At 35.7% G+C, this 26,409-nt stretch overlaps 3 protein-coding genes across 7 annotated transcripts in view; 2 read left to right on the forward strand and 1 right to left on the reverse strand.

The window, feature by feature from the left end:
• LOC121418507 (serine/threonine-protein kinase D3-like) overlaps nt 1-11,801 on the forward strand; it is a 49,760-nt gene extending 37,959 nt beyond the window's left edge. For all 5 annotated transcript variants that reach the window (XM_041612417.1, XM_041612420.1, XM_041612418.1 and 2 more), the window contains 8 exons: nt 807-962; nt 1,303-1,409; nt 2,052-2,213; nt 2,743-2,841; nt 3,320-3,480; nt 4,035-4,141; nt 4,384-4,469; nt 5,144-11,801. In XM_041612417.1, coding sequence (XP_041468351.1) covers nt 807-962; nt 1,303-1,409; nt 2,052-2,213; nt 2,743-2,841; nt 3,320-3,480; nt 4,035-4,141; nt 4,384-4,469; nt 5,144-5,359 — 1,094 coding nt within the window. In that variant the 3' untranslated portion in view covers nt 5,360-11,801. The remainder of the gene's footprint in view (nt 1-806; nt 963-1,302; nt 1,410-2,051; nt 2,214-2,742; nt 2,842-3,319; nt 3,481-4,034; nt 4,142-4,383; nt 4,470-5,143) is intronic.
• Nucleotides 11,802-12,345: 544 nt separating this feature from the next.
• On the reverse strand, nt 12,346-21,019 carry LOC121418510 (DNA replication complex GINS protein PSF1-like). The gene is made up of 8 exons (XM_041612423.1): nt 20,848-21,019; nt 19,769-19,833; nt 19,278-19,373; nt 18,802-18,892; nt 15,549-15,629; nt 14,069-14,101; nt 13,524-13,598; nt 12,346-13,061 (listed from the first exon to the last, which is right to left on the reverse strand). Exons 1-8 carry the CDS (start codon nt 20,920-20,922, stop codon nt 12,993-12,995), a joined length of 585 nt encoding a protein of 194 aa, XP_041468357.1. The 5' UTR covers nt 20,923-21,019; the 3' UTR covers nt 12,346-12,992.
• On the forward strand, nt 21,020-25,773 carry LOC121418508 (coiled-coil domain-containing protein 97-like). The gene is made up of 3 exons (XM_041612422.1): nt 21,020-21,196; nt 24,002-24,707; nt 25,083-25,773. The coding sequence occupies exons 2-3, from the start codon at nt 24,008-24,010 to the stop codon at nt 25,535-25,537; spliced, it is 1,155 nt and encodes a 384-aa protein (XP_041468356.1). The 5' UTR covers nt 21,020-21,196; nt 24,002-24,007; the 3' UTR covers nt 25,538-25,773.
• The last annotated feature ends 636 nt before the right edge of the window (nt 25,774-26,409 follow it).

Raw genomic sequence — 26,409 nt, forward strand, 5'->3', positions numbered from 1 at the left:
ACTTTTCCTTTTGGTCGCTGCCAGGGTCGTTGTTTACATGCTGCACTCACAAGTCCACCTTTGAGTTTGAGAGCCTTTTGGATTTGATTTCAGCTGGGTTGATAGTTGTTTCAGCAAGTAAGCAATATTTCCATTGCATATTACATATTGAAACAGCGATTGCTGTCTGTGAGATTATTATTTGAAGATGCATGGGTATGCAGTTAACCATGTGCAGACTCAGACTAGTGGTTTTTCTAGTAGCCACCGAGCTACCTCACATATCATTGCCAATCCTACATGGAGTACCCGAAGGTCTGGGAATCAGGCCAGTACCACCACAGGAAAGAACCTACCTTGCATTTGGTGTAGTCAGTCCCATGTAGTTGATCATCAATTCTGCCTGGAAAAATTCAACAGCAACAGCTTACAGAGTGTGGGAAATCTTTCCGTTGAACGACGGGTCCATAATCTGCATTATCATCAACAACACGGGACTTTCCAAGCTCAGTTTTCCCAGAAGCAGGCTACAAGGAATCAGACAGGGCAATTCAAAGACACTTTTCACACACATCAGATGCCTTGCCAGGGCACCACGGCAAATAGAAAGCAGCACTCCACTTGGCACACACTGGATTCAATTTGCAACGAAAACTTTCTGAACATTAACAGCAAGCAGCATGCTCCAAATAACCTTGAAGCTAATGCTTTCAGCTCACTCTATCACCTTGTATCATCTAGTCAGTCTCTGTTTCAAGATTCCTATAAGAAAACCGATGCAAGAACTAACATTATCAACCACTTGCATTGTTCCCCCTCCTATCAAGGTCCAGTGAATGCTACAGAGAACGGGGATGATTTCCCGGCCAAGGCCACAGAGCCATCTTTTCTCAACAAGAGAGAAAATAATGACATCAGTCAACACTACCAGATCTTCCCAGATGAAATCTTGGGGTCAGGACAATTTGGAATTGTTTATGGGGGTAAGTTTATTCTTTTAGTTTCAGTTTTTGTTGCATTGACAATATGCTACAATTTTTTGAGATATCAGTAGACAGTAATTCAGCATTTCTGAATCAAGATATTATTTAGGCCAGATTAGAATTGACACAGGAGAGTCACCTGTACAGCAAGATAAATATATGGGACTACATGGAGTTTGTCCCCAAATCTGAGGTCGTTGGTTGACTAGCTTGTTATGAGCCAATCATAAGCAAGGAGTTCAGTAGCTTATGACAGTTGTCATTGAAAAATCACTATTTGCTTCATGAAACAATCCCCCAATGTAATACACTTATGTTAATATATCTATATTTTTTCCAGGTGTACATAGAACCTCAGGGAGGCAAGTGGCAATCAAGGTTATTGACAAGTTTCGCTTTCCAACCAAACAAGAAACACAACTCAAGAATGAAGTGGCCATCTTACATGTAAGCCTTCTTTTTTTTACACTGAATAAATAGTGTAATTATGATGTGATGCTTAACAACAGTCTGATTGGTAGAGAGAGTATTTGTGTACATATTCATGATAGGTGATCATGAACCCAGTATCACATAGTCATTAAGTAGCAGTGTCAAATATTTCTATATTATGGTCATATCGTGCAGCCCTACTAGTCATGTATGGTGTGACCTTCATTGATTTTTTTCACTCTCAAGAGGAATATTTTTATTGTCTTTCTATTGTATGGCTTCAACTTCAACTCCTTAAAGATTATTTGAGTAGGTGTTGGATGTAGTCCCTAGCATAAATTCTGGCCTGATCCTTTGCTAATATGTCTTTGTATCTTTCGATATAAATGAGAGCAATTGGTTAGGTAGTGCCATGTATGGTCTATCCCATGATGTCTGGCAATTTATTGTTGAGTGAAACATCTATTGGAGCATCTAATTTATCTCCCCTTATCATATTCTCCCTTTTTTTCCCCTCACCATCCCATTCTCCACGCTCTCTCTTTCCACGCGTCCCACTCCCCTCTTTCTCTGTCTCATTCTCTGCCCCCTTTTTCTCTTTCTCTCCCTATTTCTATGACACACACACACCCCTCACATATATCTTTGTGTATACAGAAAGTACGTCATCCTGGTGTAGTGAACCTAGAGCAGATGTTTGAGACTCCAGAACGTGTGTTTGTTGTGATGGAGAAGCTCAAGGGTGACATGCTAGAGATGATCCTCTCCAGTGTCCACGGCAGATTATTTGAGAGGGTCACACGGTTCCTCATATCCCAGGTGAGTTAAGGTAGCCTTGGTTCAAGCTCAAGATGACTCGGTTAATCTCTTCTAATCTATGAAAATGCTAATTTCTTTATCCAAATCCATTTTTTAAAAACATGTATGGAGTGCCAATTTATTTATCAGGTCAAAGTGTCTTCACGGATGTATGGAAGGCAGGTTATGAATGGAATGCTTATTCATTTTACAAAGTCAGTGTCTTCTCTGATGTATATGGTGGTAATTCGTTCATCCAGATGAAAGTGTTTTTTTTTTCCTTTTTTTTTTTTTTGTTCGATGAATGGAATGCCAAATTATGAATGGGATGCTAATTCATGTATTAAAACCAGGGTGTATTTTCTGAGGAATGCTTATTCCTTTATTGAATTTAAAGTATATTCTCTGGTGTATAAAATGGCATTTGATTTGTCCAGATCAAAATCTGTAAATTGATACTATAGAGGAGTTATACCTGAGATATAACCAATTCATTACAGATTCAGAACATAACTCATTTTATTTTCATGCTGGTTGATTTTTTTTGTAGATCTTGATTGCCCTGAAGTATCTTCATTCTAAGAGTATTGTACATTGTGACCTCAAGCCAGAAAATGTTCTTCTCTCATCAGATGGCGATTTCCCTCAGGTAAAACAAACATTAATAGTCTTTATGTAGTGTTCTGCATTGTGTGTTTATCTATAATGTAAATAGGTTTATCTTTGAGGAGAGTAGCTCAAATATTGTTGTCCCCTTAACCCCCAAATCGGAAAGCTGGGTCGGTTGGTTAATCATTTTTTTGTTTTTTTTTAACCTTCCCTACTGCCATCCAAATAAGATCATACATTGGATGTTTTATTCATGCTGTCAGACACATCAAAAGGCATATTAAAGTGTCTTTTTAAGCCACTGAATACAAATTTGAGCAAATTCTGCGCTCAAATCTGAGATTTTCTCACAAAAATATTGCATTTGTATATTTTGGATCTAAAAAAAAAATGCAAATCCATTTTACGGTCAGTCAGATGAGGGCAGCATATCAGACTGTTCAAAGGCCTTTTGATGGGACTTCGATGATCTGACTCTATTTCATCTGATTTCTTAATTTTGTTCTGCCGCATGACAGGTCAAACTGTGTGACTTTGGTTTTGCTCGTATCATCGGTGAGAAATCATTCCGTCGATCGGTGGTTGGCACCCCAGCCTACCTGGCCCCAGAGGTGCTGAGGAGTAAGGGTTACAATCGCTCACTAGATATGTGGTCTGTTGGTGTCATTGTCTATGTCAGGTAAGCTTGAACAGTTTTAGCAGCTAAACATAAGTGATGCATCTCATGCAGCAAGGCTACAAGCAAGGCACCCACTGCCTTTACCGTCGGGTCTTGCGATAGTCATTGATTTCTTTACGTCAACCTAATTTGATGGAGTTTTCTTGTATAAAAACAACAATGATTAAACTCCATTGTTTGCAATACCATGGACCCATTGTCATCCATTCTATCAAATGTTATTATCATATCTTGTAGCCCTCTTACAGTGTAAACTTTTCATTCTATTAAAACTTCATGTCCCTTCTTTCAAATTTCCAGCTTGTAGTTTTAGGATATTTAGTGCTGTATACTTTTTGCCGTATTAAAAAAAATCAAAATGTTCTATATTGTATAAAATTTATTTAACAAAATGAAATGATAATTCTCATGCCTCCCTTGTATTGCTTAAGGGAACAATTACAACCCATTTTGTATAATTGAGTATACCTTATTAAGAGCATTAATTAAATATTTTTTTATAGTGGGCATGAATGTTTAGAAGTAATCAGCGCTATTTCCTTTATCTTGTTTAGCTTGAGTGGTACCTTTCCGTTCAACGAAGATGAAGAGATCACGGATCAGATCCACAATGCAGCGTTCATGTTCCCACCCAATCCATGGAACGATATATCAGAGGGAGGTGAGTTCACATTGACCGCAATTTTTAATGAAGGCTCACGACAATCATTTTCATTGGATGAATGTTTCCTATGATGTCACACTGTTGGGGATGGTATGTGGGAAGGTTTTGGCTACTTCTCAGGTACTGTAAATCCACATGGACTAAGCCCATTTGCACATGCATCCTTGTTTGCTTTGGATGATGTAGATATGTTTCATTATTCTTACAAAATTGTCTGTTCCACTTTCAATATCCTTCAGCCATTGACCTCATACGGAATCTCCTACAAGTCAAGATAAGGAAACGCTACACAGCTGACAAATCTTTAGCGCATCCTTGGTTACAGGTGAGCAAACAATTTGATGTAATTACAAATACTTTAAAATCAAAGTTTGTTCTATTCACATGGTTCTTTGGTCCTAATGTTAAGAAATATCAAAGGAATGTGCATGAATGATAAAAAAATATGTACGTTTGCAAGTTATATATCATTCATATGTCTATGAGCAAATACTGCTATCTATGAAACTTTGCCGGGTATGCCTCAGTCTAACACAAGAAATTTATGCACTTATTACTGGTCTTGCTTGTTCTTAATTTTATGAATCATAGGACAAAGTATGTTTGAAATGAAGTAGCATGTGCTTCATTTAATTATTTTTTTTTCTTAAGGGTCATCAAGGCTTGAAAATTACCCATTACCGTTAAACTGGGCACAATACAATGCTAACCAAAGGAGGATATAATTTTTTTTTTCATCCACAAACCAGGTGGGTGTTTCATAAAGCTGTTCGTAAGTTAAGAGCGACTTTAAGAACGACTGGTGATGCTTTCTTGTGGTAAATGACATACAACCAAAATGTTCATTGGCGATGGTTTACGCATAAGAAAGGATCACCAGTCGTTCTTAAAGTCGCTCTTAACTAAGAACAGCTTTATTAAACACAAACCAGCTCTATTGTATATTTTGATTCATAATATATGTATAAATCCTTGATACAAACCTATTCTCAATTGCAGGACTATCAAGTATGGCTTGATCTACGAGACCTTGAAACAATGGTTGGCCAACGGTACCTGACCCACGAAAGCGACGACGAGCGATGGGACGCCTACCAACAGGCTCAGATGGGTGCGGGCAATGACCCCACATCAGGCGGGAATTCCTCGGACAGTAACTCGACCCACCTACAACTGAGTCCCGTTAGGCACATGGACCGTGTTAGCACGCTGTGATCATCTGAGGACCAGTGTGCCACACCGTGTTCCCTAAGCAATTTCACTTTCGGTCATTAAACAGGAATACAAGACTAGTCCCTTTTGGTGTGGAACAAAAGCCCTTTACAGTGAGTCCATCATACACTTTCAAGTAGAGCAGTGATGCTCTGTCCAAATCATGTACCCTCACGCTTACACATCAGGACGGATGTAGACCAAAAGAAATAACGAAATGAGAAAGCAACGTCTGAGCATCGTAATTGGATACTGCAGTCCGATGTTGAAAACACTTAAATGACTGGATGTACCTAGTATATCGGGGTGAAGGAACAGTATTTATCGTCCATAATCTGTTCCGACTTTGCCTCAGCATTAATATCACCTTTATTTTTATTCTGCAAAGGATTCTACCTTACCTCCCGAGTGTCATCAAGAAATATTACTCTTCTTATGAAGCCCTTCGGTTACCTTCTGGGGAGTGTTTCATGTAGGGACGAGTCCGTACCATTCACCGACTAGTTTGTTCTGAGCCAATCAGATGCAAGGATTTCAGTAGCTTATAACAGTTGTCAGTGACTACTTGTTTCATGAAATGCTCCCTTGGCATAGCTCTTCATCTATCAATTAATCTTATTTATATCACATGGATGTACTTTACATTTCAGCCAGTAGTTATCCTGATCTCATAAGTGATTTCTCATATTGACAGGGGAAGATATTTGTCTTTGATACGGATGTCATGCTTTAGCCTGGATGATAACCTCTGATTATTTTATGAAGCCAGCAAAGAGTCATCTCATTTTGAAGTCCACGGACAGAAGAAACAACTCAAGAGAATGTCATCCAACATTATCTCCATACTTTTGTTGAAATTTACAGCCACAGAACAATGTTCCTTGCCAGAGTCTCTGTCAGTTTGGACTCGAAATGGAAACAATATATAATATATATAATATATATTTATACATGTATTATTTTTTAGTTTATTTTCTGTGGATAGACTCGAGGAAAGAAGAGGATACAACTCAGAAACATGATTGTAAGCTTGATTGCCAAGCAGAGACAGTTATTGCGCAACCACAATCGATGGGACAATGTGTTTTCAATTAACCTACCTTTACTGGCAAAGAATGAAGACTGGCTCATTGGAAGAAAACAAATGTGATGATATCAGTGGATGCATTAGATAAAAAGGAGTGAATGTATTTATTCCAAATACATTCTGTCCACCTGAAAATAGTCTAAATCATGCTGTGAGAATATACTTCTACATGTTACAAAACTGCAAGGAAGTTTGACAGACATAGCTGTGTGCCTTCACAACAATACAAATATACATAAGTCAACCTCTGCCACTGGAGATAGTTGATGAACAATTCAGAACTCATAAACACAATGTATCATTTCCCATGACTCAGAAGTATTTGAACCTACTCGACGGCTATTAACCAGTGGAGCTTTGTTTTTATGGATGCCTATTTGATGTTTTTTCGCACAAACTTTAAAGTGTGCATAAATGGTTTTCGCACAACCACGGAGCAAGTATGGAAGCCGAACAAATTGCGGATAAAAATGGCACCTGATGAAAGAATAATTTTTTTTTGGAAAAAAATAGTGAATTCTTTCAGTGTCACATTATGAACATTTTTTTGTGCAATATATAATCCCTCGTTCATTGTTGGGATTTTATGCTGATTTAGAGTGTAGTCAACTTTTGTGTGTATCTAGAATGGAGTGTATGATATTATCAAGAAAAATGGTCAAAGCATATTAGGGAGTTAACAAGTCGGTATAATGTTGTGTTCTTATCTGTAAATGGTCAAAGTATGCACACATTTTCCTTCATTTTTATTGTTTTTTTAAATATAAATTGGTGATTTTACTGAGTGTTGCTCATATTTTGTTGGTCAATTTCGTCAGCGAGATGGAAGAATTTACTGCGTTTTGTTCATTTGTGAATATGTGGCATAAGATACAACCCTCCCCCTCTTTTACATCCCATGAAATCTCTGTTAAGTATAATGTATTGTTGGATTTGATTGTGTGGCTGTTGTACCTGAGATCTCATTTTTAAAAAAAGCTGTATAATTGGAATTTTAACTGTGTGATGTATTATTTTATGCTATAAACCATTTATGTAAACATGGCTCTTTCTGTCAAAACCAGTTGTATTTTATGACTTTGTTGAAGAAAGAAGAAGTTGAAAGTTGATTCGGGTATAATTGTCCACATACACATGTCCAGGATAGATTTTATACAACATGCAGAAAGCTTTCAAGAAAGTTTCAGATTCTCTTTTTGCTTGAGGTTTGTTTACAAAAGTGAGGGGCTGTTGATTTAATGGCTACTATGATGTCACCTTTTGAGAGAAGTATTGTTTTCACACTATCGCAGTATATACAAACTCCTTGTTTTGACAGAAAGAATCATATATATGGTTCCAGAACACTCTTTTGATGTGTTATAGAATTTGTGACAGGAATACTAGTGAAGACAAAAGTGAGAAACTATTTGTATTTTACATTATTGAATGAGATAGACAATTTCAAAATTTGATATAGTGGCATCATGACAAACACAGTAATCTTTTAAGATTTTTATGGTTGTGTATTGGCATTGATAATCAATGTCTTTTGTGTAATTCCTAACCAAAATTATACAATATAAGCCTCTTTCCTTTCTAAACCAGGTTTGTGTGTATGAAATATGCACACTCAGTTTGTAACTATAGTTAAAAAAAAACAATAATAATAACAGTAGCTATGATATTGTGTGCATTTTGTTTTTAAATACAAAATCCAGAATTAGTATTATTTTGCCTTTTTCACTTATTATTTACTCTATGCAATTACGTGGTTTAAATTGCATATTTAGGAGGTGTAGCAACAATGTATGCATATTTTGAGATGTAGTCTTTGAAAGGAGATGTATAGGACCCCTCCCTTTCTTTACTGACCACCGTTCCAATTAATATTATAAAGAAAAAGCCAGATAAAACATGGAGCATTGCGGTTTACCATATTATGAAATGTTATCTACTCAATGCTGTATCCCTTTCTATACTTTGATATATTTATATTTCAGACAAATCTACCAAAAAGTCCCTTCCTTGTGTACCGTATTTCCAGAGCAACTTAATACAACTTCGATTCAGGATCATATAGATACACGGTCACAATTCCTGGTGGAATGAAAAAAAAATGTGTTGTTCCCCCACTACTTTCTTCAAATGTATCATTTACACTAGTTATCTTTATTTGAGACTTGAGAGCATTACATTGGATTTGCAATGGTATGTGCCATCAAGTGCCACCACTAATAAGTTAAATTCACATATTTATCGAACAAACTTACAAATTCTTGAGTTTGGTCATGTATTATGAAAATATTGATAAAGCTTTGAAACCAAGACCAAATTTCACACGATGAATTGTGATGTATTGTGGGTAAATTGATCTCCTCTGACATCATTTTTTTTCTCTTTCAATAATTTTTTTTTCATAACTTCATTTTCATAAAACATATGACATCATCATTCTCTAGGGATTAGAATATAAGGGCATACATTTACTAAGATGTTTGAAGGATAATAACAACCCATTTTAATAGAGTGCTTGAAGAAGAATACACTTCCAATATATTAACACATGGTTTGAAAAATTGTGTTTTAAGATGTGTTTAATTTAACTTTACTTGGAGATTTGATCTAAGTGAATTTAAATGAACAGCTATTGTAACTATAACAACAAATGTTAATTCAGCACCCTTTTCTAAAAAGTTTTTTTTTTGTTGAATCAAGTATACTTTTACCATATCCATTTTAACCTATCCTTGTGAATATAGGCCATGGATAATTTTATCTGAAATGTGTGTGTAAAAGGGATGTGATGCTTTGATTTGAAGGGATGTTGAAATTATCTGGGTTGAAATTTCCACCCTTTCTAAAAAAAAAAAAAAAAAACACGAACAAAAAATGTAATATTCCCTTCTTGCTCAACAAGCTTTACTCATTTGGAATGGGTTATTGTTTTGCTACAACTCTGATACGTTGAAATATATTAATCAGTGAGCTAATTATTTGCTTGCTTGTTGTCAATCCTCTGCAAGATACATATGCTTGCCCAAAGAATACACTTGCCAAGGGTATTTGCACTAACAACTTAAAAGGATTATTTTTTTTTTTTTTACATTCTCAGTTATCTGAACATGCTTTAATTAAAACCAAAAGGTTGCAGTCGTAAAATAATTTAAGTTTGCTAACAGGTCTTTCATTGTCAATTATCAGATGGATGCTTTCAGTATTGTTTTAAAACTGATTTATTAAAAAAATATATTTTCAATTTGCAGTTAACTAAAATTGTTGTGGAATATGCAAATAACAGCATAAAATACATAAATTAAGCAGAAACAAAAAAAAGAATGAAAACAAAACCAAAACACACAGTACAGTAATAGATGGAAACTAGCATGAATTTGATTACACATCCAATGTACTAGTAGTAACTGTAAGCCTTTACTAATTATGTTTTGTGGAATCAAGTTACTTTATGATCATTACATGTAGATCTTATGCATACCTAGTCTTACAGAAGTTAAAGTATGGTTTATTTTTTTTTGTAAAGTAGATTTGTCCTTGCCAAGTAATATTCATTTACCAGATATGTTTTGTATATTAGAATTTGTGGATAGTTGAAATACTGTGGTGCTCTTCAGATTGTCCAACTTATTTATTCTAAAGATAAAATTTTTTGTATTTACTGTATCTCCTGTTTCAGACAGAAGATGCATTACACCTACATTATATATCAAGTTGCAGCAGTCTTGTTCTTTTTCATTTACCTCTGTTAATGATTACAGGGATATTTAAATAAAGGCGCGTTCAGATATGGCATGGAAATGACAAGAAATTTAACTGCCTTGGTTTTGTTGATCTTATAGTGTGAAGCCGGTAGCTGAGAAACGGGGCTCAATAATATTTAATGGACCCCGTTTGATAAAATTGCTGTCTAGTGCAAGAAGGTCATTATTAATTTGAATGAAATTAAGGTCCTTTTTGTGGAATCTTATGCAATAGAGACATGACATGTTGTGTATTGTACATCAATGTAAGGAGAGTGCTGGTGATTTTTGCCATGTCTTTAAACTTTGTTTTTGCAAAGGGGATGGGCCTTACACATTTCCTGTAGGGGTATTTGTTCGACCAAATTCATTGATTTTTATATATATATTAACTTGATACAGAAGAATTAAGTGGACAATTGCTGTTCCTTGAAGGTGAAAATTTGTATAAATTTGAAATCATTATGTAGTGATTGGATAAACTGTAGTTAGTGCCATGAATCAGTTTATAATTGGCTGCCTTTTTTTATTTGTGAACCATTCCAACCATACTGTAGTATTTGTCAATTGTAGTATCACAGATTGGTGGGGGGGGGGGGGTGGGGTAAATAAAATAAACAATGACACTTGCAAAAAAAAATTCTGAAGTTTTAAGAATCCATTGGATATGGTTCAGGTTGAAATTGGTTATTTTTAGCCAAGCCCATCCATGGGTCAGATTCCATTGGGTACACCTCAATCTCCAAAGTTGTGCATACACGAGTCAACAATCCTGTAGCATTTCTTACTTTTCTTATTCTGGTTCCTGTATCACAAAGTTTAGCGATTAATCATCCGCTTGATTTCCACGATAGTACGTTGTCAATACAATCAATCATAAAGATATTCTTCTATGATGATCGCTAAGCTTTGTGTTGTGGGCTCCAGATTGTTTCCCAAAATGTATCGAAAAGCGCAGTCATCATTGGAAGACTACATGAACACTCGAATAAGGGTGTTGGTAACCTCCGCACGTTGCCACTTAATTGGCTCGTGCTTTAATAGTCGGTGATGTTTATTTGAATTTGCACAGAGAAGAGCATGTATCCCGCCCTAATTTAGATGTTGCCGTTGGCTTCATAAGAATGGATGAGAAATTTGAAGAAGAAATGATGAACTATTTGTAATAATGCTTGACTTTCTTGCCTGGTTGAATGCTGAATATATCTAGTTTGTGAGCTGCAAGTATTTGGAATACAGCTTTTTGGGGGTCTTTTTTTTTCTTCTTTCTATTAAGGGGTAGACAGTGCAATCTTGAGCTTTTTTTTTAGTGTTTTGTGTTCCCTTTATCTCTGTGTATTTTTCAGCTGTCACAATCATGTTTAATCATTAGTCAGTTTGGACAACATATGCTCGCTGTTTTTTGAAGAGAAAAATACCTTGGTTATTATGTTCAGTTTTTGTATTTGGTAGATTATTATACCATACTATGTTTTATGATGCGGCCAATGCTTTGAGTCACAATTTGTACTTTCCGTGATTTATTTTGTATCACTGACGAGTTGTGTTTTAATTCCAAATGCATCTGCTTAAAAACTCCTTGAATAATAAAAAAAGAGAGAAGGTTGTCTCATGCAAATGAGTCTTTTGTTCTGCTGTTTTCATTCTTCAATGTCAAACTGTGTTTAGAAATATTGAAGGAAAAAAAAAGAATTGACACCATGCTTTACCTTAACATTACACTGTTTATTCATATCTTTACATATGGATTGCCATATTACATTTGGGAAGTGTTTTGTCAATGATTTTCAGGAACTAATTTACTTTCAGCCAATCATATGCAAGATTTGCAGTAGCTTATAGTCACTGAAAATCACTGTTTCATGAAAGGCTCCCCTCATCATCCTCTGCACATCAAAGGAAAATTAATATAACTGGCAATATATTATACTGTACACTACATGTCAAATTTCATTCAAGGTAATTCTATGTTATTATAAATTAGAATTAAATTCACAAATTAAAACAAAGGATATTTCATTCATGAGAAATGTAGTTTGAAGTTGGATTCCCCCAGAAGATATGTTCTACATATTTTCATGGTGGACGAATGAATATCAACAAGCACAAATGAAGAGGGGGGGGGGGGTTGTTGAGGGTTTTTTTCAGCTCATCAGTACCATTAACCGACTCAACTCATTACTACGAGATCATAGGTTCAAATTTCACTGGTTCCAAGTCTTATATGGAATAGTCAAAATTATGTGATAAGAGCTGCTGACTGCATATATAAGATATCATTACTGGTATTTCATTTCACATACATTCATAATCTTATAATTTTATTGAACGATATGTCATAGCCAATACATAAATGCGACCCCAGAACATTGCATCTTATGGCAGCCATAACTGAGGGCTTCCAAAGAAGAAGACACTTCCAATGAGTCTTGTAATGAGCCAGGTGTGTTGCTATACCAGTGTACAAACTAACCTCTGACACGGCCATGACACACCTTATGACTGGTCTGCGACCTAATTTTGGAATTAAAAGATACTTTTTATACATATTTTCAGAAATATGGCAAAACAAGATTTACCGGTATTCCAAAATCAGATCATGGACCAGTCGGAAAGTGTGCCTTGGCCTTTACACACAAGTGAAGCCCCCCCTATTCATTAATAACCAGTAAAAAACACCCAAACCAATTGGTCTAATGGATGTACACTGGAACGTCAATGATATTGTAATAGCCTTTCAGGTCACGTCCAGCATCGGTATGGCTAAAGATTTATCAATCATGTTTCTTTGAAGAGAGCTGTATAGCATCCATCATGACATAATATGCTCTAAGATACCTTGTCTTATCAGAGGCTCGCAAAGAGATCTCAGAAGAAAATGCTGTGGGGAAAACAGATAAAACAAACCAAATCAACTTGCTGGAACCTCATGGTCTCATACACTTACTAATCTTTATATACATTTATAAACTTTAATTACCAAAGGAATTGATAACTGAAATATATACTCGTAATAATATATATACATCAATATGTATAGATGCAAATGAATAAATACATGTCTATTCATTTGCATAGATGAATTCAAAGAAATGAAAGTAAAAATGTAATTACAACCAAATCCAATTTTCCAAAACACATCATGGAGGAACGACTTTTCATGACACATGTATTTATTACATGTTCCAACACATGGAGGAGGTGCTTGAAAAAAATGACAAAAATTTGTGACCTTTTATAAGAGTTTCATGAACATCAACCCTACGAACAAGTGTCTTTATTTGGTGTCCTCAAAAACTTGCTTGTTGAGAAACCTTAATCTGAAAGAGAAAATGTGAATTACCTGACTATTTTTCTTTAGTACCACCGTACTGCCATCTTCTGTCTCAAATTCACCATAATCCATCAAGCACCTTACCTACAGAAAATAATGAACAATGGGAAAGATAAGGTTATATCAAACAAAAAAAGCAATACATTCATACTATTAAGATCCGGGATCTTGTCATCTCAACATCTCTTCTAAAAGATGTCGACATGATGAGATCTGGGATCTCGTCATCTTATCTTTTGCTATCACGATGTCGACTTCCCGAGATAATTATCTCAACATCTCGGTGGCACTTTTAAGCTTCCATAGTAATACGATCAAAGAAAGATACATTTTACCATCGTCAAAACACTATAAACTTTTTGTGAGTCGATTGAAAAGTGAGAACATAAAAAAAAGCAAGAAAAACATTTCTTTATTAATATGGCTGCACCACAAGAGATGGGATTACTCTATGCATCTTATGATCTATGTATAGCAATTTTGCAATACTAACTTGTAGAATATTTCTGGAATCCTATTATAAGCCATTTAAATATAATATGATAATCTCTTACCTCTACGTATAGGCTCTTTGGAGGGCTGCGGTCCTATATGATGAAGTATGCATGAAGGCAGTAAATGGAGACAAACACCAAGAGAAAGTGCAAAGAAATGAAATATCAATGCCTAAATAATTTTTCATTGAATGAACCATAGCAAAAACGTGTTAGTGGAAAGTGTTTTTTTTAAATTAATGATTATAATTATGAATGTACATGTATATGTTTTTTGTTGTTGAATTCTAGCAGAAATAATCAGATTATCCCTAATAAGGTACAGCCTTTAGCTGTGAGTACATGCAAATACTATTGTAAATAATACATTGAAAATACTCACAAATCAGCTTTGCCTCATCTTCAAAATAAAACAAGTAAACATATAAATGCATGATAGATTAACCTTAAATCACATAACTTCTTAAAATCATTACAACTAGAGTAATGCACCTTTGCACATGGCCTTCCAGGTATTATTATTTTCAAATATATACAGAGCACAACAACATATCAAGGTTTACTTTGTGTATAAATTAATTAAACATACTATTTACTATTCCTAACAGAGAGGGCATTTCCTAATCTATATCACAATAAACAACGTGAAGGGGAAAAAACCCCAATGGATGGGGGGGGGGGGGGGCTTATAGTAATTGAGATGGTAAATTGCTATTTGATCTGCACCTGCTTTCATCTACTTTCTATTTGTTCTCATTCCACTTATTTTTTTCATAGTTCATCTGATAACCATTTGATCTAATTGCTAATTAGCCAATGTACCACTTTGTCTGATAATCCAGTAAGGCTATACCCAATTTGTCTAATATCCACTTGGGTCCAACACTACTCAGTCTATAAAGTTAGATGGATTATTAACAATATAAATTTCCTCAGATAATGTAAAAAAAAATGATAAGGAGATAAAATGGAAATTATACCAACTACTAGGCAATAGATCAAATTAGAATTAGACTAAGTGGGTATTGACCTAGAAAATTGTAGACCAAACAGCAATTAGACCAAAGTGACCAAAGTTGACCAAATGGGTTTCACCTATGTGGTATTAGAGACTAACTGAGAAGTAGACAACTGCTTGTTCACCAGGCATAAATATTCACATCTGAATGTATGTGTGCCTTAATAAAACCCAACAGCAACAAGTGAATATAAACCATTCATATCGCACTTCATTTTACAGGCACATGTGAAGTAAACAAATAATAATGATTCAATTTACAATTCAATTCAGTATCTATTTCCCAATCATTATCTTTTTAAAAACATATTTACAACACATAAGATCATATAAATGCATTTCAAATCCTTAAAAATATACAAATAAATACAGTAGATGACAAATATATCCCATAATTCATTCATGTACAATTAAGTAGATAAGGAAAAGGGGAACTAAAAAAGGCATACCGGTAGCTGGTGGGTAAAGAAAATTGCAGACCAAAATATCAAAAATAAACAATACTCATAACAAACATGTTACCTGTGTGAGATCAAGTCCATCCTGTCCTAATGTTCTCATGTAGGATGCTAATGACTTGTTATACTTTGTAAACCACTGTACCTGTAGAGTAATATAGTCATCATTACGTAACTCAGAAAGATACTACCATATAATTAGAGCTCCTAAAAACTAAGAACCTTAACCCTATCTAGGCTGGGGTATTTTGGGAGTTCATATGGCCAGGGGGGGGGGGGGGGCCTCCCAGGCCCCCCCCTTTAGATCTCGGCCGTCGACCGCGCGATCGCGCTGAAATTTGGCATGCGGGTTGCCTGGGACATAATCTACAAGATTGTATAGTGATTTATTTCATGCGAATTGCTATTAAGTGATTATGCTAATTTATGCGTAATTAGTATGCGAAATCATACTTTTTCCTCTAACTCCCTAAATAATGCTCCAAATGTACTAATTTTTGGTATAGAAACTCTTTGTGGTGTTCTTGGCAAGTGTACATGAAAAAAATTGCGATATCAAATCTTTTTCTAATGTATTATATTGTTTTTTGCAATTTCTTATGTATTTCTTGTTTTTTTTTACCTTTTGTTTTTCATTGTTTTTTCAATGAAATTCGTTGGGGACTCTTCTGTGATCATAAAAAGCATAAAATAAATACATTTATACCAGCAAAACTAAAAATAATCATGCATTAATGAAGTTTGGTTGAAAACACAATTTGCATTGACTTTGTACACGAAATCACGTTTTTGAGCAATTTTTGGTCTGACATGCACTTACATAATGTTGCGTAATTTCGGAACCACGTACCCGGGTGACGCAAAATTGGTCTCAAAAGTTGAGCAAGACTTGAAAGTAAAAAGTCAGCGAGCAGCGCAGTCAAAAAATTTCGCGCTGCGAAAATATCACGCGACTCGTTGAGGGGGGGCCTCCGAGGCCCCCCCCCCGGCCTAGATAGGGTTAAACTTATGTTTTTTAATATCACTATTACTATTTTAATTCATATATGTACTGTATGATATGCTTTTCTGAATCTTATCTCAAGACCTAACTTTATCCATTTAGGTATTCCTTTTGGGTGTGGGTATAGTCCAAGGAAGCAAGCTTATTAAAGGAGAAATATATTGATTATGAATGTGGTCTTATTATATATCAATGGAAAGGTAATGATGTGGGGATCATCAGTGGGTTATTAAAAAATACCGAAAATAATACAAAAAGGTGAAAATCGCCGATTAAAAAACGCTAAAATGCCCCTCCGAAATATGCCTCGCATCGGTCTCTGAATTGACTGGAATTTGATGACGTCACTGTCTGTACGAGAGGCGTGATTGGCTCTCCCACGTGAAGCTCCACTTGCATGCAAAACCTGTTGCGTGGGTACGTTTTCTCCACACTGTCACTGAATACTTCTATCACGAAATGAAAGAAAACCCAGAATTTTATCTAGATTTGGATTTTCAAATTGATGATTTTAAAGATGAAGAGAATGATGATGAAGTGAACAACACAGTGAGGTAGTTGGAGGTAAATAATGGGGGAACAATGCCGATGATTATGATGAAAATTCAACTTGCCTGACGATCACAAGTAAAGTCATGTACATGCCGATTCGCTACCAACTCATGCAGCTGCTGCTACAAGTGGTAGCTATACACCGCGCGGGCCCAATTTAATCCATGAAAATGAATAACCACATCAAGAGATAGTCTATCATAAGAAGGAAAATAATGATATAACTGTACTTACAAACAAGTGAATAATCCGAATTAACCTGAAAGCAAATCAACTCAACGAATAGCAGCAGACGATATGCACCGACGATAAACTTCATGTGGCTGGGATAGATTGTCACTCGTTCTGTTAGATGTAATTTGTTACTCATTAATTTGACAAAATTACGAAACTCGGGGAATTATTTATATATATAAAAATATAGTAACATCTCTTATTATTTTTTGTATTACGATAAAACCTCTTTTGAAGGAAAACGTTGAGATAAACTAAAATTACTTTTAAATCCCCCCCCCCAACATGCGTAGCTTGTATGTCATTGCAAACAAACCATCGCAAACATGCACGTATTCTTCCTTGCTGATTGAGAGCTGTGCAACACGTGCATAGATCTCAGTCTCAGCCAAGGCGAGCAAACAATACGGCATGTGTTGTTGTGATGGTTTGTTTACGATTACATAATGCTACGCATGATGGGATGATCTTTTACATCTAATTTTAATTTACCTCAAGGTTTTCCTTCAAAACAGGTTTTATCGTAATTCAAAAAATGATAAGAGATGTTAATATATTTTTATATAGAATAATAATTCCCGAGTTTCGTAATTTTGTCAAATTAATGAGATAAAAGTTACATCGACGAGTGACAATCTATCCAGCCACATGAAGTTTATCGTCAGTGCATATGCCATATCGTTTGGTACTATTCGTTGAGTTGATTTGCCTTCAGGTTCGGATTATTCACTTGTTTGTAAGTACAGTTAAATCATTTTCCTTCTTATGATAGACTGTCTGGATGTGGTTATTCATGTTCAGCATGAATTCAATTTGGCCCGCGCGGTGTAGCTAGCACTTCCAGCAGCATGAATGGGTAGCGAATCGGTATGTACATGACTTTACTTGTGATTGTGTTGCAAGTTGAATTTTCATCATCATCATCATCGGCGTAATTCCCCCTATTTACCTCCAACTACGTCACTGTGTTGTTTCACTTCATCATCATTCTCTTCATCTCAAAATCATTAATTTGAAAATCCAAATCTAGATAAAATTCTGGTTTTTCTTTCGATCATTTCGGGATCGAAGTATTCAGTGACAATGTGGAGAAAATGTACCCTTGCAACAGGTTTTGCATGCAAGTGGAGCTTCACGTGGGAGAGCCAATCACGCCTCTCGTACAGACAGTGACGTCATAAAAATATCCCCAATTTCGCGGACGTAATTCTGCGTGTTTGAAGCATTCAGAGAGAGAACTTTAAACTATCAATTAACTGAGTTTCATCAGTCTCCATGATAAATGATGTACACCATCGTGTTCTCCTTATTTTCTCCTTTATTGTGATATATGATTCTCCAGTTTTACGATTTTCAATATATTTCTACTTTAAGGAAATTACAGGAATGAAATGAGAAACTTATCATAATGAAATTTCTTATTCTACAGAATGTCTCCCTCTATAGACCACTCTGTGTAAACATTCAAATCTATCCTGAAATATAAATCTGATAAATCCTAAGTACACTTTGTTGAATTTACAGTTACCTCTTGTTCTGAGAGATTGTATTTGACCTCTGCCGGTAGAACACTCCCAAACTCCCATCTCATATCACGGATCATACACAGTCTGTTGTGCCTAGTAAATGGGAACATCAGTACAGAAACAAATGTTACATTTACACTGGCACCTAACTACCAAGTTGAGTGTTTGTAGTATATGTTGATAAATTTATTTTTAGTAAAATATAGAATTCCTTCTGTAATGTCATGGAGTGTCTTGCAAACAAATCTTGTTAATCACCATAGGTACTTGTTAAACAAACTTTTTAACATTCTTGATTCATATTTGGACATTTCAATTCATAATATTGCAATTAATTCCATGTGTTTACATTACCAAGGCCTGTAGCAAAATGAACAATGAAAGGATGACAGAGTCTTCTATTCCAGCATGAAATAAATTGAGTACTAATACCAAATCCACATTTTCTCTACTGTATGTTTGAATGAGTTTTACTTACAAATAAGCAAGGAGACATCGTTTGTTTCTTTCAAGACATGTGTGACGAAACTGGACAGCTGGAAGGCGATCTTTCTCTCCCTGAACCGTCGCCTCTCTGCAACAAACACCAAGGCATAATGAAAGACAGAATCTATACCTATTACTTTTTCTGTCAAATTGAAAACTGCTTATTATTTGTTTTATACAATAGCAGTATGAATTATTTAAACCCCTCCAAATTTCAAGGGATTGCACAGAGGCCATATCTGCTATTTATTATGACAAGCATAGCCGGTATGATGCATCCCTGACAAACCACACCAAAATGCACAGGAGGGTGGTAGTGGGGAAGGGGGGGGGGGTGGACATCTTACTGAGTACCAATAAAAATCTGACTGCAGACATCAAAAGTTAGGTGACAGATGCTCATGTCATGTGCGTTGAAAATTGAAATCACTTTTATTGTAAAAGAGTCTCATATATGTACAAAGCCAGCATAATAATACTCACACATCGCATTGGTTTTGATCATAAAGAGCTTTCATTTCTTCAAGAACTTGCCTAACACCTTCTTCCTGCAAAAAGGGGTAAAACCGTTTATCCAAATTGAACTCAAGTTTAGTCTGTTCAATGACAATTATTAAAAAAAAACACAAAATCTAGAACAAATAATCAGGTGAATATCTGATTGAGAGGTCAAAACTAATATCGGAAACCCTCTCCTATGGGGAAAGAAAAGTAACATCAAAGGAGGAGAATGATATAGGGGGAGTAGGAGACCAAGAAGGGGGAGGAGGAAGAGAAAGGGGAGAAAGGGGAAGAAGAAGAAGAAGAAGAAGGAGGGGGCAGGAAGAGAAGGAGGACAAGGACAAGAAGGATAACGAGGAGAAGAAAATGAAGAATTTTGAAAGTCAATGTCTGTTTAATCATTGTTCAGGTACTGGACTATGTCTTGCTTCAAAATAAGATGTTTAAAACTCCTCCAAAGACCAAACTTCAAACAGATTTCAGCTGTCTAACTTAATTATAAAGAAGCTTCGGTACTCATGTATTGTATTTGTAGGTGAACGTCTCATGGAAAGAAAAAAACTTTTCCAGCATCACAAAAAAAAAGAAAGGAAGAAAGACAGATGAAAGAAAGGAAAGTGAGTAGATCTAATGGTGATGCCAAACACATTCATATCATAATGATGGAATATTTACTGTTACTTGTTTAGCTAAATGGTAAAGTAGCATATGAATTTATCATATCATATCAATTCAAAATATCAATCAATGAAAAAGTATACCCAGTTGTGTGTCTTGACGATCAATTTTAGAAAGTCATTTGGAAAAAATTACAAGCGAAGTTTTATCAATATTTAGTACAAAATGTTGGGAAATATTATAAAGAACAAATAGAAGATGATTACAAGTATTGAATTCATATTTTTATTGTAATACAAAGACAAAAAAGAAGGCTTCAAAATTCAAAAAGATAAACTGTCCCATCCTACAGAAAAGGAAAAAGAAACGCAAAAATAAGTTAGTGGGACTGGGATCTACGTCTAACACAAAACAAAACCCTCAAAAAGGCTGATTATACTCACATTAAAAGGGGGAAGCGACCCGTTGACAGCTCTCTGAAGCTCATGGATTAGTTCTATTGCCTTTTCACCGAACATGATTTCCCGAACTCCTCAGAAAGTTGAATATTCATCGAGTTCCGCTGGTGCAGAATTCAAATCAAGGCGCCTTCACGCAAACTCAGCAACGCAAGCGCGCCGGCCAGCCGGGCCGACCGGCCGGTCGGCGCGACACTAGCTTGTACCGGTATGTTCCGTACTAAATTTAGTGGATGTTCATCATCGACGATTTTTCCTAGATTGCTAGAACACAAAACCGATATCAGCTAGCTGCATTGTCGTTTTTATTGTTTGTTTAATCATCTAGGTCAAGGTGAGTGGATGAGAATTTAACGGTAGATCTACTGGAAAGATATTAGGGCCTAGGCCTACCTTCTTGAGCTTGAATTTGAATAAGTTCTTCGGCGGTAGACCTAGTGCGCTTTCGCCTCACTGGTGGGGCCAACGAAATTATGTACAACCTTCTCGCTGCTTCACCCGCTTCATGGCGTATTGAAACACTGCATTTATGTCGGTCGGGTGCGAAAGTGCAATCGCGCCTGCTCTTCTCTCAATTTTATTTGCGTAACGTTCAATCTGTACCGGGTAACCTAGGCCCACCTGTTTGGTCTTCATTCTTAACTTAAATAATACCGGTATCTATGTTTGCTTTGAAATATTGTCATGATTGTTTGACTACTTTGACAAACAATTTATGAATATTCTTTCAGAGCTACCTAGCCCAGGCGGGCGGGAGCCCAGGATCGTACGTGCAATTTGGCATACTCACCTGACAAGCGTGAAGTATGGTCAAAATAATTCTCCGAATAAATAGTTAAAACAGAAATCAAGCACTTACCACGATTATATGGATGATGGTCTAACGAGTGGCAGTTTTTCTGACATCTGGGCACAGACTGGAACCTCAAAAAACGAAAAGTTCTCTCCTTCTACCCCCATCTCGATCGGCCAAGAAAACCCCAAGAAAAGCATAGCTTGCGAGGATGGGGCCCTGTACAATCATTTACAAAACAAAACAGATCTTACATTGTTAAAGCGTAAAGCTGATAAAAAAAACTGTCTCATATACACACACAATCACACCAACATACCAACACACACCCATATGCAGAACATTGAGAAGTTAAGAGTAAGAAAGAGAAGGAAGCGATAGAAAAAGAAAGGGAGAGATAGGGCGAAAGAAAGAGGGAAGATAGAGATCGAGAGGGAGAAAGAATACCCTCTACTCAGTGCACATCAAACGTTTAAACAACAATTGTTTACATAAGTAATTGAATCTCGTTAAAGTTGAAGAATTTTTCACAACATAAGGTAACAAATTCCAATCATGAACACCCTGAAATCTTATTGTATGTTGGGTTTAATGAGGTACGTGCAAAGGAATAAGAAATTTTGATTTGTTTCTGGTCTCATATTGATAAAAAGAATTTGCTTTAAACATATTGAATATTGATGGAAGCTCTTTTTTATGAAAATTGAACATAAATATTGAATTGTTTACTGTTACAAGATCAAAAACAGGCAAACATTTTAGGTCACAAAACAGAGGAGTACTTCATTTTTAGAATTTAGTACAAAGTGTTAGGCAATATTAAAAAGAACATAAGATGATGACGATTAGCTGTCTTATTCATTGTTTATATTAATCTAAATACAAGAGGAGGCTTTAATAATAAGTGTCCAGACACCCAACCCTTTAAGATAGATACATTTGACATATGAAATTAGTCATAGGCACAGAATAAACCTATGTGCCAATCTATTTGTGAATTGTGATGGAATTTAAATGAATTTTTTAAGAATCCTGTCAGAGATGCCATGTTAAAAAAAGACCAGCGTCGGAGTGATCTCCATGCATTATGTGTATTGTAGACTTTATTGGGGATAGGCTGTGACTAGTCTTGAGGACTCCATGGTGATGTTTTTTTTTAAATATTTTGACATATACTTCTTCATCATGGAGTCTTGACACTCTTCCCATAGACACATACGAGACTGACCAAAACAAAGATGGATTTCCCTTGGAAATCCATCTTTTAAGATAAAAATCATGTAAATGGTGGTGATTTTATTTATTTTTACACCTTCCTACGCCTAATGCATATGAAGGTTTCAAACATTGGTTAATAGAAATGTTGAAATTGAAGGTGTCTTACCAGACCGATCTTGTGTAGATCCCTTGATCCGTTTGTCAACAAAGCAAATACAATTGGTCTGACCCTTCAACCGCTTCATTATGACTTAGCTACGATTAGCGATGTTACAAAATGCCGTTTTGAAGAAGAATTTATAGATAAAAATTATTATTTAACAAGTACCAAAATTTAATATGTGATTATGAATAATTTTTATTATAATAATTATTTAATGTATAATTAAATAAAAAATGTATAATTGATGGTTTATGAAATCAAAGTTGATATTGCTTGCATAATTAAAGGTCAAGTCCACCCCAGAAAAATGTTGATTTGAATCAATAGAGAAAAATCAGACAAGCACAATGCTGAAAATTTCATCAAAATCAGATGTAAAATAAAAGTATAAAAAATATAATAAAAGTTATGACATTTCAAAGTTTCGCTTATTTTTAACAATATAATTATATGAACGAGCCAGTTACATCTAAATGAGAGAGTCGATGACATCACTCACTCACTATTTCTTTTGTTTTTTATTGTTTGAATTATACAATATTTCATTTTTTACGAATTTGATGATTAGGACCTCTTTGCCTGAAGCACAAAATGTTAAGATACTGGAATTCCACGTGTTCAGGGAGGAATGAAACTTCATTTCACATGACAATGACAAGAAAATCAAAATATTTCATATTTCATATAATGAACTACAAAAGAAATAGTGAGTGAGTGATGTCATCAGTTCCCTCATTTGCATACCGGCCGACATGTGCATATCACTGTTTTGTGAAATGAAGCAAAACTTTAAAATGTCATAACTTTCTTATTTTACATCCGATTTTGATGAAATTTTCAGTGTTATGCCTGTTAAATTTTTCTGTTTTTATTCAAATCAAGATTTTGTTGGGGTGGACTTGTCCTTTAAAAGATAAATTTGAGTGAATGAAATAAATGTTTGTGTTTGTATTTTTATATTAAAGGTATGCATGATGATGCAGTCTACAGTAGATTTACCCAGGCTCAATACGGAAAGCATCCAAGCTCCAGAAAATATGGAATTGATATCAGCTCCGCAAATAGACACTACAGACGAACTTTTGAATGCACAGCGACGAATGTTTGAGAACATTGCGCTCAGCAATGCCCGCATCAAAAACCTGCAACGAGACGATGTAGACCTGTCAATGAGTGAAAGGGTAAAAATTCTCTCTGAACAGTTTCATCACTCTCCTGCAGTATTCATTGAAAAGTTCCACCCTTACCTGTGTGAAGACGACCTTGTGTGTTTCGAACCTTCCTCCGATGTGTACGAGGTGTCGTTTTATCTCAAGAGGACTAAGAGGAGACTTAGTACTGGAAATAACTCTGTGGTAGTGAAAAACCGACGTTACGAGGCTCTGAAGAAGCTGGAGAAGGAGGGGACTTATTTCAGCGATGATGAGATGAGAGCGAGGGAGCCTCTGATGTATGAACAGCTCATTGGACAGTACTTGACAGACGAGGAGCGTGCAGAAACCAGAACAAAGGTTGACAAGACAGACTTAAAGTTTTCAACAATCCTCATGTCATTCATGCAGGACCAGGAAACAAAAGAATTGTATAAGAGACAACAAGATAAAGAAGAAGAGGCAGAAGAAGAAGAAGATGATGATGATGATGATGACGAGATTGATGGGGATAAAAAAGGTGATCTTTTACTTCCTGATATTGGTATCGTACAGAAATTCATTGGCTAGCAAAAACAAAGAAAATCATGGTAATACTTGATGAATGAATCAATATGAAGATAATCACTTTGTTCTTCCTATGTTTCTTCAGTATCAGTTGGTAATTTATGTAATTTGTTGATTGTCAAATGTGTTTCAAATTCATTTCTCTGGAGCTGCAGCAAATGTCAAGTCATGGCCATCTTTAGAATTATCATGTCCAAAATGAACAAGTCCTAATTGTACATAAGTAATCTGGTTTTGTTTTCCTTCACTTATCGAGATATAATAATACTTTTATACTAAGTTAGAATTGAAACACTCATTTATCATACTCAATATATATTATGTTCAGGTCAGTCCACCACCCTGGCTCAACCCTCACGAAATTCAGTCCGGAAAGAAGATGATGAAGAAGAAGAAGAAGAGGATGACGAAATGATGGATGATGAGGATCAAGATGGTGCAGTCTTGAGCCCTCGTCAGCCAACTCCTGCCACAGAAGCAGAGAAGCATCTCTTGAGGGAAGAGTTCCAGAACTTAATGAGAGAGAGGTTCCTCAGTGGAGGCGATCAGGACTTTGATTACGCAGCAGTTGATAACAATGAGGAGTACGATTCCCTTGCGATCCGTGCGTGGGACGAGGAAGAGAAATACTTTGATGATGACGATGCAACCGATGCTGATGAAGGACACAGAATAGAAGAACAAGGAAATTCAGGTAGAAGTGATAGGTTCGCATCAAGGACAGACAATGAAGAATTGGATGATTACGAAAAGTGGACACCAGAGGAATCATCAATGGAATAGTAACTTGCTGCTACAGATGTTGAAATTACATTTGGGACCAAAAGTAAGCAGCGATATGTCAAATGAATTTCAACTGCAATCTTGGTTGAGTTGGTTCATGCATATTTGAGAACGATGATCTTTTAGCTTTTGGAGGTTAAAACTTGCACATTTTACTCCTAGGTATGTGGGGGCGGGGGGTTCTTGATTGAACTTATGAAACAGGAAATGGCTTCCAGTCTGGTCAGTACTGTCAGTCTCTTGAAAAAAAGAATTGTGTGTATATATATATATATCTCTCTCTCTCTCTATATATATGTATATCGTGACATATTCTAATAAAATGGCTCATTTAATGACACTATGCTCACTTTGTTATGTATGATCAGTTTTATTTTTTAAGGAAGCTAATTCATTTGTGCACTGAACTGGTCTTTATTCTATGTTTATTGAAATTTTGTTGGGCCTTGTAAAGAAAGCTAGAATTCAATCCAATCACTGAAACAGAAGGCTCATCAATGCTGTAACAAAGAAAGAAATGGTATTTCAGGCCTGAAATCATGGGAGGTAAATCTTCATGGTATAACCATAGTTTTGGATCACCAATTCAAAACCTTTGTTACTTCGGGCCGGCAAGTTGCCACTTTTATCTCTTCCTCCGTATCTCTCCCCCTTCACTCAATTTCTCTCACCCCCTCTCCTCATTCCCTCTCTTAATTTGCAGTTTGTTGTCATCTCATTCTTAAAAAACTTTGTGGTACAAAATAGTGTGGCTGGTGATTGATTTGCCTATCAAACACCAACACCAGTGTTCAACACTGAACTGGAAATCACCCATTCAAGATCAAGTATGCATTTAAAGGGGAATCCAACCCAAATGAAACCTTGTTTTT

The sequence above is a fragment of the Lytechinus variegatus genome, chromosome 7, assembly GCF_018143015.1.
Source record: "Lytechinus variegatus isolate NC3 chromosome 7, Lvar_3.0, whole genome shotgun sequence".
In the NCBI taxonomy this organism is placed as follows: Eukaryota; Metazoa; Echinodermata; class Echinoidea; order Temnopleuroida; family Toxopneustidae; genus Lytechinus; species Lytechinus variegatus.

What these genes read in the sequence shown, in the direction of transcription:
- LOC121418508 (XM_041612422.1), top strand. Translation starts at nt 24,008, where the DNA reads ATGATGATGCAGTCTACAGTAGATTTACCCAGGCTCAATACGGAAAGC. An exon ending in GATTGATGGGGATAAAAAAG is followed by an intron (nt 24,708 to 25,082) that starts GTGATCTTTTAC and finishes TATTATGTTCAG; the next exon opens with GTCAGTCCACCACCCTGGCT.
- LOC121418510 (XM_041612423.1), bottom strand. Translation starts at nt 20,922, where the DNA reads ATGTTCGGTGAAAAGGCAATAGAACTAATCCATGAGCTTCAGAGAGCT. An exon ending in ACAATCTCTCAGAACAAGAG is followed by an intron (nt 15,630 to 18,801) that starts GTAACTGTAAAT and finishes ATTACTCTACAG; the next exon opens with GTACAGTGGTTTACAAAGTA. An exon ending in ATGGACTTGATCTCACACAG is followed by an intron (nt 14,102 to 15,548) that starts GTAACATGTTTG and finishes TTCATCATATAG; the next exon opens with GACCGCAGCCCTCCAAAGAG.